The following is a 12,284-nucleotide window of genomic DNA, read 5'->3' on the forward strand; positions in this document are numbered from 1 at the left end:
CACTGAGTTTAAGAAAGCTGGAATAGAACTTCCAGGCACTTGAGGTCATCTTCTCTGCCTGCCTTCGTTGTTGGAGGTATGGAGGGGTGTTTTCTAAAGAAATTTCACTACATTGGAGAGGCTTGGCATCCGTGGAAAACTGTTTTTAGGAGAGTTTTTTCTATCAAGGCAAATTAACGTATTTGCCCTGGTTTGGGGGCTAGGTGACACTGTACTTGGCCGGGTACCTGATTTCTATGCTGCTGGTTGGAGCATCTGTATTCTGGAACATTTGGTCTATTGCTGAATTTTATATGTGATTCTTAAACTGGTTAAAAGTTTTTCTTGAGATTCATATGGACAGGCAGGCATTCTGTGCAGTCTACAGAGTTAGCAGTGACTAAAAGTATGTGTATGTATGAATGTGTATATATATTCTAACTAACTTGAGGCCTGTGCTTCACTATGGTATTTAACTACTTTAAATCCAGTTATAATACTTACAGGTATGTAACATTTTTTGGTTTGTATGTGTGTGTGTTTTGAGTTGGTTTTGTAGTATAATAGCATAGTGCCTAAGCTTCACAAAGGCGTTTGAATAAAGCGAAGCGTGTTGATGCTGAAAATTAATGATGTGAATTTCAAAATGTAACATTTATTGAAGAGATTTTAAAAGGAAAAGATTGTACTGCAATAAATAAAGTGAAAAATACGTACAACCATTTTTTTTCCTACTGAAGGACCTCTTTGTAGACCATATTGGTGGTTTTTCCCTCAAGTGATAGGGTCACCAGGCTGCTGGGTGAGCTCATTCTGGAGCAGGCCACACAGAACTGCCCATGTGAGAAGCAGCCCTCCCTCAAGTCAAACGATGTGTGTATTTCTTTGCTGCCATCCATAAGGTGCTTCCTCCTTTTAGTGTCGGTGTATCTGGCACAACGTCTGCCAGGAGGTTTCTTGGGGGCAGTAAGAGGTGATGGCTGCGAGAGGTGTGAGGTGGAGTTGGACTGAGGGAAGGGTGGTGTGGTGGGCATGTCAGCAGGTTCATGTGAGAGGTTCACATCGAAATGGCCCCTAGAAAGGTCACGCACCATCTCCCCATGAACATTTTAAAACTCAGTTGCCATACTGACTTTTATATAAAATCTCTATTCAGGAGTTGTACCATCTTTCTTCAACTGTCTGCAGTTTCCTTTACCTGATTTTTACCTCAGAACACAGAGTTCCACAGCTGACCCATCAGAGAGAGGGTGGTGTAAGCAGGCAGGAGCCTGCCAACCACACAGGAAAACCAGGCCCCAGAGGGAGATTGGCAACCCTAGTGAACTTTTAGGGGAAGACTGGGAGGTTGCATTTGACCTTAGGACATATTCAATGACTCCCAATAGCAACCGCAGACTGCTTAGAATGTGAGAGGTGAGGACCAATCAGGCCACATACGCAAATGACCTCTGTGTTCCAACTGTCTCTGAGCGGGGAAGAGGATGAGGAGTGGAATGTCGTGAGCCCCAATCAGTCTGCATATGCAAATTGACCTTGAAAGGCTGGCCGAATCAGGGAAGAGTGGCTGAGCTGGCAGTGGACGGGGATGCAAGCAGGCAGCAGCCTGCCAGCCACACAGTGAAGCAGTATCCCTTTGAGAAAACACATTTTACCCCTTTTTATCCCCTTATGGGGCAAATTTCTTAAAATCTCTTCTTAGTAGGTGTTTACATCATGAAAAGAATGTTCTCCCCAAATTTCATGTTTCTAGGTTTGGGCTAGGAGTTGATGAGTCAGTCAGGACATTTGTCTTTATATATATTGACAAAGCCTGTATTTATTTCACTCTGTATTTCAACGTATTATTGGAGACTCATAGAGAAAAATATTGTAGCAAGAAAATATATAGACCAACCCAGCCAGTCATCATGAAACAGGCATGTGAGCTTTGCCCGTTAAAAGTTAATGGACTCAATGCATCCGGATTGCCTCTTTGTGCAGCTGCACCTTCCAAGTTCAGCTTTGACATCTCAACACGTAGCATTTTTAAAAAGGGGCCTGTTATTTTCGTTTCAGATGCATATTGTGCAGAAAGGAACAATGCGAGGGATATTATTTCAGGGCCCTGGGAAAAATTAGCAAGTCAAATATTGAATCAGCCTCTAGCATATGCTAAGGAGATTGCTTTGATCTTATCCAGCCTAAAAGCCCTATTATTGAATTTAAAGTCTGTGAACACATCTCAGACCAATATATAAAGCCTATTTGAATGCAAGTTTGAGAAGCAGAAGATGTTTGACAAAGACAGAGTGGCAGAGAATATTTTAGCTGAAACTGCACGGATTAAAATGCAGAGCAGTTTTTTCTAGATCCCCTCCCTCAGTAATTTGAGGCACTGGCTTTATTGAAAGGACAGCCTAAAAGCAGATCTAAAGCTGTCATAATTTCCCCTCTGGAACACGGGAAACAGAAATTCTCTAGAAAAGGAGGACTAACTGTGAAGTAAGGAGGCAGGGGGCTAGTGTATCCCACGGGGTACACTGAGCAGCGAGCTACCAATGGGAGGTAAGCTTTGAAAAGTTGTAGGATGGCCTCTGAAAACAATTGATCTGCATCAGGAGCAGACCGGGAAGTTAAAACGACCCTGGAGCCAGCCAAGCTGAGTGGCCCCTGCAGCACAACAAGCCAACACCACGTGGGCCACTCAGCTCAGCTGTGCTAACTCCAGGCGTTAATTCACCCAGAGCTTCCTCATGCAAACTGGAGGCAGTGTTTAAGGAGACAACTGGGAAGCTAACACTAGTTATGATAGCTGCTGAGGGGCCTGAGCCAAGCAATCCCCTAGGGTGTTTGCAGAGTTGCTGGGGCTTGGCTCTGCTTGCACTTGGCTACTAGGAAGCTACCGGTAAGCTAAATGGCCCGTCTCCCTTCCCCCAACCTGCATCTGAAATGGTAGCCTTGGGCCCTATGTTTTTTCTACATGTCTGAATCAACTTGAACAGCAAGAGGAAAAACAGGAGGTACCTTGAGGAAATTGTATTTCAGATGAAAGAGGCATCTTGTTTCTGCAGCCATACTCTAAAATATGCAGGATAAAATGGCTGAATTCTGTTGAAAACTTATATAGTTACTTCAAACCTGGTGCGGGCAGCCTTGGCCTATTCCCAACAGTTTAAGGTTGCTGGTGTGGACAGACTGCATCACACGCAGCGTGGTAACATCACTGGAACAAAGAAGGATCTACTTCCTTAGATTACATCAGGGCCAAGGTTTCTGGCTTTTAGAGGCATCTGAACGCACAAGGTTCCTTGGCACCTGCACTTCAAATGTCTCAGACTGCAGGTGCTGAGAAAGAGGGAGACCCAGCAGAATGGTTATCAGTCAGAAGACACAGCACTAACCTCGATGGCCAGGGGTCTGTCTGAGACTAAGGCACCCTGCACATGCTCATACAGATGCTCTGACGTTTACTGGACAGTGTTTCAGTGTCAAATACGTGCTGCCAGGGATTTTTTTCTGGGAAAAAAGGTGGTGGAACTCAGTGAGTTGCCCTTGGAGAAAATGGTCACATGGCTGGTGACCCCGCCCTCTGATCTCCAGACAGAGGGGGGTTTAGATTGCCCTCCGCACTGCTGAGCGGTACAGAGGGCAATCTCAACTCCCCTCTGTCTGGAGATCAGGGGGCGGGGCCACCAGCCATGTGACAATTCTCGAGAGGTTCCGGAACTCCGTTCCACCACGTTCCAGCTGAAAAAAAGCTTTGCATGCTGCTGCTACCACTCTGAATGTGAACGTACCTGGCAGTGTATCTTTAAAAGGACAATTTTATTAACATTGTCAACAATGTTATGATCGTCTATAGGTGAATGTATAACGTGCTGCTAAGTTTGCAATTTTGATAGCTGTATTTATATGGTGCCAATGTTTTAAATGAATGATTTGTATTATTTATATTTTAAATGGCTATTCCTGATGTATTGTGTACTGTGTTTTAAATTGTTGTAATCCGCCCTGAGCCCACTTGGTTGGGGAGGGCGGACTATAAATCTAAGTAAATAAATAAATAAATAAAATAAACAACAGTCCATGAAGGACAGACACCCTACGACATCCAGGGAAGAGGGAAAAAGTGCACCTTAAAAGCTGAAGAGCATGCCAAGTAACTTACCATTTTATTATTGATTTCATGAAAATGGATTTCACAGACTTTTTCAACAACGTCTTCATTCTCAAAAGTTACAAAGCCAAATCCTATTAAAAAAGAGAGAAAGTAGTATTAATTATCATAAATGAGGGTTTGCTTTCTTTTTGGTTGCCTGCAAAATATTTTAAAGAACTTGGATATCTCCATACAAACATGTGAGAGGACCAAAAATTTAAAGAAAAAGTCTTATTAATATGGATTAAGTCAAAAGGGGGGCTTTCCAGAGATGGTAGAGCTATATATTCCCCCTGTCCTCTGGTTTTTCTATAAAGTTAAATAGTTATTTGCCTGGAATAGGGTAGATCAAACATGAAATAAAAAGGACAATAATTCTCTGCTGCAACTATAGGGTTATGAGCCATAATTTCCCTCATAGCTTTCCCACCTGTCCATGAAATTCTATAGTCTTCAGCAGTAGCTTAAACCTAATGGAACTTTGCCCATTATGGACATCTCATTAAGCAGCGGGGGCCGGGGGGGGGGAGGAAGGTCAGTACAAAAGGGATATTTATGAGGCATCCGTTAGCCCGAGGCAGCAACACCTACAACGTTGGTTTTACAAACATGTTGCAACTCAGAGACAGAACGTGCCTCTGAGAGAAAACACATGCCACAAAAGCATGCCTTTTATTTAAAAGGGTTAAAAGAGATCAGCTTTGCTCTCCCTGAAAAGCAGTCAGGATAATCAGTGTGCCTTGGATCTCGGCAGGTCCCAGGCTGTCCTTTCTGTTCACTGTGGCAGTTCAACTCTACAGGTCAGCCAAGATTCAAAGGCAGGCGATTTCCCTCTTTTCTTCCTGAATTACTTCCTCTAATACCTCATCAGGATATCCTGAGGCCTTTAAGGAACTATGGAAGGAAGGTCTCTCCTCAGATCCCTCCTCTTCTCCTCCCTGCCACTTCAAATGCTGTGCCTGATATGGGCCAATTCAAGGCTGTTTGATGCCTGCTGTCTGCCCATCAGCAATATGCTGTGTTTACCCTGTCAGGCCTTCACCATGCCAGGCAAAACCCATCTGAGGGTTTCCGGCAGCCAGCTCCACGCCTGCCTAATGATTCCCACACATGTCTCTTCAGGGGAGTAGGAGGGAGGGGGAGAATCTGCCATTACATTTCTGGCACCAACTTAATGAATGAATGAATGAATACAGAAACCCACTGAAATAAAGTGACAGCTCCCCGAGTGAACCTACAGAACAGAGCTCAGTTCCCAAAACAGTGCTGTAAGGAACTTGGCAGCTACCAAGAGGACAGGAATTCAACACACAACTGACTTGCAGTCTTCACTCCGTGTGGCCATTGCAGCTCAGGAAATAAAACATGGAACTGCCTAACCATGAACGTCTTGAGCAGAGGTCCTATTCTGCACGTCCGGTCTCCTGAGGGGATGTTAGTGCTCATCAGGGCTTTTTTTCTGGGAAAAGAGGTGGTGGAACTCAGTGAGTTGCCCTCAGAGAAAATGGTCACGTGGCTGGTGCCCCCGCCCCCTGATCTCCAGACAGAGGAGAGTTGAGATGGCCCTCCGCGCCGCTTGGCTGCACGGAGGGCAATCTAACCTCCCCTCTGTCTGGAGATCAGGGGGCGGGGCCACCAGCCATGTGACCATTTTCAAGAGGTTCCGGAACTCCGTTCCACCGCGTTCCCGCTGAAAAAAAGCCCTGGTGCTCATCAGAGACAGGATCCTTCTGGTGTGGTGCCTTGCCTGTGGAGCTCCCCCTCACACACCTTCATTTGCCTGGCACTTGCCACTTCTGAGGTTTAGGAGCTAGGTCAACATGTCTCAGTTTGCTCAGAGCTTCCCAAGTTCGTGCTGAGGGCACAGCAGATGCCCAGAGAGATTTAACTGGAGTTTTGCCTGAATGACACAGTATCCCCGGTGGCATGCTGCCATTACTTCCAGTTGCACGGGGTGTGGTGTCAGCGTGTCACTGGAGACGGCCCCCACTGCCTCGGTGAGTCTGTTACTGGTCGCCAGCCTTGTGCCAACAACCCTACATGGAAATGTGTCTTTGGGGATTTTGTTTGCTTTGCTCGCATCTTCTCTCCCTTCCCTGTGCTGTTTTTCATGTTGCTGTTGCTTCCTTGTGTGTTCAGTTGAGACATTTTTAGTCTTTCCTTATTTTTTATAGTAGTTAAATCACATGACAAAAATGTATCTTTCTACCAGCATATTCATGCGTTCACAATTTCAAAAATGCCACATCAATAATATTTTACATTATACCATTCTTTTCCCTTGCTTTATCTATTAAAACACTTGTTCTAGCTAGAGTCCAAATATGCTGCTATTATCCGAATGGAGCAGCAGGCATCTTTCCAATAGTATAGTTTAATTATTAGGGTTTTAATTGTGTCATTGGATTTTATTGTCTATGAACTACTCTTAAGAACTATATTCTTAAGTGTTAATTAAGTCCTTGGCTTGATGTCTCTCACCCCAAACTCCTCGCTTGTAAAAACAGGGCAAAGTTTTGTGGTTAGAGCACTGACCTAGGCCTGGGGAAACCCAGGTTCAAATTGCCACTCAACCATTAAGTTCGCTGGATGACTTTGGGCTGGTCATTCTCTCTCAGACTATCCTACTTTTTTTTTTAAGTAATATTTTTATTAACATATTAAAATCAGGGAACAGAGTTAACAAAGAACAACAAAGTAATAGTTAACTATATACAATTATGTACAGGAATACTTAATCACGATTGGTTATAGCTTCGAACAAGAAACAAGGATAACAGATAATAGTCAATAAGTCAGCTTTGTTAAGGTTCATATAACTAGATCTTCTTTGGAAGTAGACTATCCTACTTCACAAGTTTATTATGCCTATACAAGAGAGGAGGAGAAAACACGACGTGTTGCCCTCAGCACCCTGGAGGATGGGCAGGGGAAAATCCAATAAATAAAATGGCACTTAAATATTTTAAATAAACCAATATGTAAAATAAATCTGATGGAATGATTCATGCAAATAACTTTCTGTAGAGTTCCGATAGCAAAAACAGGTCTATGCACCCAAGTAGTTTACAATCTGTAGGTAAAAAATGGGAAACAGCAGAGTGGATGATGGGGTGAGGGTAAGGGAGTATCAGCTAGTATAGTGCAGTGCTTGGAGTGTCGGACTAGGATCTGGGAGACTGGGAGAAGTTTTAAAATAGTGTGCTCCTAAGGAGCATGTGTAAAAGATGAGCTGGAAACCATATTAAATATGAAGCTGCATTTTTCAGTGTCTGAAGCATGGCTTTTTAAAAACATTTAGCTCATTTTTTTTAAAAGTTCCAGCTATAATAAATTCCTTTTTTTAAAAAAGCTGGTTTAGAAGAGTATCTGAAGGTAATGCAAACATCTACCCTGTTAAAACCGAACTCATGACCCTCTTATGAACTTATGACAGGCTGCTTTTCTTGATAAAGAAAGAACCGCAGGGAAGAATATCTTTATTAGATATCATACAACACAATGGCTCATATTATTTACATTATTATAGCTCGATACTAAGGGTCAGGGACTAGCAAGTCACACAACGCCACATCTGTCTGTTCCCTGGTTGTCACCCACTGATCTATCTGGTCAACCTGTTCTGTGCCTGGTGATTCTCTGATCTCTGCAATTTGCTTGGCATTCTAAATATAAACCTAAGCCAAATAACATGAACATTTTACCTTCCGTCTCATGGACAACACCGATCTGACTAGCAGTTCCCATCGGCCTTTGCTTCTGATCAAGGGATGGGGCATGGCCGTTATATGACAAGGGAGAAAAGGCAGATTAAACCAGAAAGGAACACTGGAAGGAAGCAGTGCAGGCCAGTGACGAGCCTAACCTACACCTGCCTACTAAGTTCTGCCGTGGCTCCTGCTCGAAAAAAAGGACCTCATTTGAGCATTTAAGAGATCTGAAAATACGCCAGGCATCCTTGATCTTTTTCTTAGACAGCGAAAATATTACATTAAATATTTTAAAAATGTATACCCTCTCAAGTTCTATAAAGGCTTTATGCCATTTTAAATCAACATGTTTTTATGGTTACAACAAACCAATGATTAGGTGCCTCTATTTAGGAAGTATTAACTAATAAATGGAAAATGTTGGATAAATTGGACTTTTATCTTGGTGATGTAAATTTCATTGATTAAAAATGAACTTCTTTGTATTTCTTGTATTGTTTTAATATATTGTAAACTGGAGATCATTCAGTCAAAAGTTGGCATATAAATTAAACAGATGTGGTCTGTAAACAACAACATATCCTGCAGATTGCTCACCTCCACCCCCTCAGAAGTAGTTGCTGAGGAGAAAGCAAGAGTAACGTTTTCTGAACATGCCAATTTCACTGATAAACATCAGTTTGACAGCCACGAAAACAGGATTGCTCTTATCTGAAACTGTTGTTCATTCAGGTCTTCTGGGCGGACACACATACGACTGCGCATGTGCAGGCCTGTTGACCAAGAGGTTGTATAGTTTTAAATCCGAAAAGGGCGAATCCCTCCCTCCCAAAGCACATGTGTAGCTGTTTCACGTCCAAACCACACACCCTCTGGGGGAGGAGACACCCCCTACCCTCAGTCTCTTAAGCTGCTGCATCCCCAGGGAAGTACTGAAGAGCACAGCAGAGCAGGAGGGAGGGTGTGAGTGCCCCGCACAGAAGACCCCAATGAACAACAGCTACAAGTAAGTGCAGCCCTGTTTCCATTGTCAGTCTTCTGTGCCATCCCTCATGGGAATTCAGCAAGCCACTTATCATAGGTGTAGATCCAGAGGACTTAGACGTGTTAGTCTGTAGATGCAAAATGGTAAAAAGTCCAGTAGCACCTTTAAGACTAACCAACTTTATTGAGGCATAAGCTTTCGAGAACCACAGCTCTCTGACGAAGAGAGCTGTGGTTCTCGAAAGCTTATGTTTCAATAAAGTTGGTTAGTCTTAAAGGTGCTACTGGACTTTTACTATTTTACCATAGGCAGCGGGAGATGCTCTTCACATGAACAGGGACTGGAGAACAGCTTCTCCCACAGCAGCAGCTGTCCTGGGGTTGACATCCAGGACATAATGTCTTATGAATGTATCTGCAGAAGACCAAGTTGCAGCCTTGGAGATGTCTTACAATGGGACATTTCTTTTTTTTAAAAAAAATATTTTTATTAATTTTCCAAATTTTTAAATATAACAATAGGAGCATATAGCAAATAGCAAGTAACAATAACGAATTTACAATTACAACTTATAACTTTTAAAGCTTTGCTAAAATTCTATACATTGGCATTTTGATAAACTATGACTTACATTATGTTGTTTAGATTCTTACTGGGTTACCATAAGCCTAACATTTCAAAATTACAAATTGCTTGTTGAGGAAGTTTTGTGACCAAAAAATCATTTCTAGAGAGAAATTCCAAAAAGCGTTCCCATTTAGTATAAAATTCCATTATTCTCATCAGATTCATTTGAAAGCATATTTTATCTGTTATTTTTGGTCCCAAATTTTGCTATACCAGGTATTAAGGTTTGTGATTTCCAATATGAAGCTATCGTAGACTTTGCTGCTAATAAAAAAGTAGTTATTAAATGTTTCCTGATTTGTGGTATTGACTGATCTTTCCAGATGTCTAAAAATATCGATTTTGGTTTACAATGGGACATTCCTGAGGAAGGCTGCTGAAGATGCCCGGGACCTGATTGAATGAACGTGTACTTCTCATGGACATGGTAAGTAGGCCCATTCATAGCTAAATTTGATCATTCTAACTACCCAACGAGAGACTGTTTGGGACAAGGCCCTAGATCCCTTTCCTATTCCCAGAAAAGCAAATAAACAGCTAGGCCTCCGATCTAATTGGTGCTGAGAGATCTATATAGAAGGGTATTCCCCTTCACATATCCAACGTATGGAGACCCTTTTCTGCATCCATGGAGGGTGAGGGGAAAAAGACGGGCAACACCACCTCTTGAGATGTTTGAAACGTAGACACTACTTTAGTATAAATTGTAGGCTGGTTCTCACTTCTGAGTACGGCTTTCCCTGGATGTATCTTGAGGGATGGCAGGTCTGATCTTAGCACTGCCAGTTTGCTAATTTGCCTTGCTGAGGTGACAATGGCCACTAAGAAAGCTACTTCCAGAGACAGAAGCTTTAGAGAACAGGTAGCCAATGGGTCAAATGGATTTGACATGGACTTTATGGAAAGTACTACTAACAATGATCACTGTGGCACTATTGGTGAGGTTGGTGGGAACATGTTATTAAGTCCTTTCATGAATAACTTGAAAGCGTAGTGTGAGAACAGGGTCCCCCTGTCAATCGGGGCATGGAATGGGGGCCAAAAGAGCAGCGATAGATGCAGATAGCCCCTCATGCTGAAGTTTCAACAAGTATTCTAAAACTGCAGCTATAGGATAGGAGTGTAAGACTCTCGTCTTGCTCACATTTCAAATGTGAGCATGTGAAATGCTCACATTTCAAACTTATTCCATTTTCTCGTACAAGATACTCTATTCTTTAGTTTTCTTTCATTTAGGATAAGTTCTGCATCCCATCTGAAAACCCAGCTTCTAGGGGTAAATTAGCCACACCATGAGCCTCAGTTTGGATAGACTGTGATGCTTCACTTACCCACAAAGCAATATATCCCGGACTACAGATAAGTGACTACATAGACTTCTGGCTAACAGTAGTAATTGATGGAACCATTTGACTGGCAAGGTCAAAAAGGTGCTATTATTATGCATGTGATTCTCTCTGCACCTTGCTGGGGGAAAGAGGGATCAGGGGCAGGGGCAGAAAAGCACAGAACAGAGCCCCTGACAATCTGATCTGGAATGCATCTCTTACAGACGTTCAGTCCATGCTTCTATCCCCCAAGAACAACATACAGGGCCTTTGTATTTTCAGTTGCGGTAAAGAGGTCCACCTGTGGAGATTCCCACTGCCTGAATACTGAATACTCAACAACCGCTTGTGATTTGTATACCCCAGCCTGCTCAGTCTGTCCGCTATGACACTGGACAACCCAGTGATCTGGATTACCTGGACAGACATGCCACGATGAACAGCCCAGTCCCATATCAGCATGGCTTCTCTGCAAGTGTTTGTGATGCAGTGTCCCTCCCCACACTGCACACATTTGTTTAGGCTTTAGGCAAAACATGGCCATGCAATTGTTGGCGAACACTTGGATCATTTTGTTGCTTACCAGATCTGAGGAGGAGGTAAGGGCATAATGTATGGTTTGTAGTTCAAGCACGTTAATGTGCCAATTTCTTTCTCTCCTCAGCTAGGCACTCTGGGTCAACCTGTGCTAACAATGTGCCCCCTCCATCTTTCTAACAATGCATCAGTGGTTATTGTTACATCAACGTTCGGGAAGCCAAAATCAACCCCTTTCATCAGGTGCATGTCATTCAGCCACCATCCCAGCAATCTTGTTATTGCCCTTGGTATTGAATATTTTCTGGACTGAGAGTGCACTGTGGAATTATAGACCAATAAAAACCAAATCTGCAATAACTGCTATAGTTGTGGCCATGAGTCCCAGTGACTTTTGTATCTTTAACGCTGACTGGAGCTTTTTGAGAGTTAGGGATGACACTGACACTTTAATCTTGTATGCCCTTTCTTGGGGAAGGAAGGCTTTGTTCTACATAGAGTCAAGGACGGTCCCTGTGAATTGTACCCTCCTAGTGATAAGACCATGGGGAGTATGACTGTTCTGAATTTTTGTTGAGGTTTGAATACCCCATCTTTTTTATCCAGCAGGAAAAACCTGCAATAAAACCCAAACCTAGACTTGTTCTCAAGAACAATGCTGAATCGTCCCCTTTTTAAGTAATGTGAGGAGTTCCCCCACCATTCATGTGAGCTGACACCCTTAGCTCTATGAGAGAGACTTAGACACAGAACTTCTTTAAATTCAATTTTATAGCCAACTTTAACTATGTTTGAAACCCAAGAATCTGAGGAGATGGATTCCCACCCAGAAGCAAACTGTGAGAGCCTCTCCCCAAACACTGCCTTTTGCCTCTTCCCTAATCATAAGAGTTGCTTCTGGTTTGGGGGCTGACCCTTGGAGGTGTGGAACCGTGAGTCCAGGTTCGACTTATGAGCAGGTCTCCTTCTCTGATTCA

The 12,284-nt window shown here is 43.0% G+C and overlaps 1 protein-coding gene across 8 annotated transcripts in view; it reads right to left on the reverse strand.

Moving 5' to 3' along the window:
- MSI2 (musashi RNA binding protein 2) overlaps nt 1-12,284 on the reverse strand; it is a 568,931-nt gene that overhangs the window by 157,614 nt on the left and 399,033 nt on the right. For all 8 annotated transcript variants that reach the window (XM_055001131.1, XM_055001129.1, XM_055001127.1 and 5 more), the window contains exon 8: nt 4,130-4,212. In XM_055001131.1, coding sequence (XP_054857106.1) covers nt 4,130-4,212 — 83 coding nt within the window. The remainder of the gene's footprint in view (nt 1-4,129; nt 4,213-12,284) is intronic.

This window comes from Eublepharis macularius, chromosome 17 (assembly GCF_028583425.1).
Source record: "Eublepharis macularius isolate TG4126 chromosome 17, MPM_Emac_v1.0, whole genome shotgun sequence".
Taxonomy (NCBI): domain Eukaryota; kingdom Metazoa; phylum Chordata; class Lepidosauria; order Squamata; family Eublepharidae; genus Eublepharis; species Eublepharis macularius.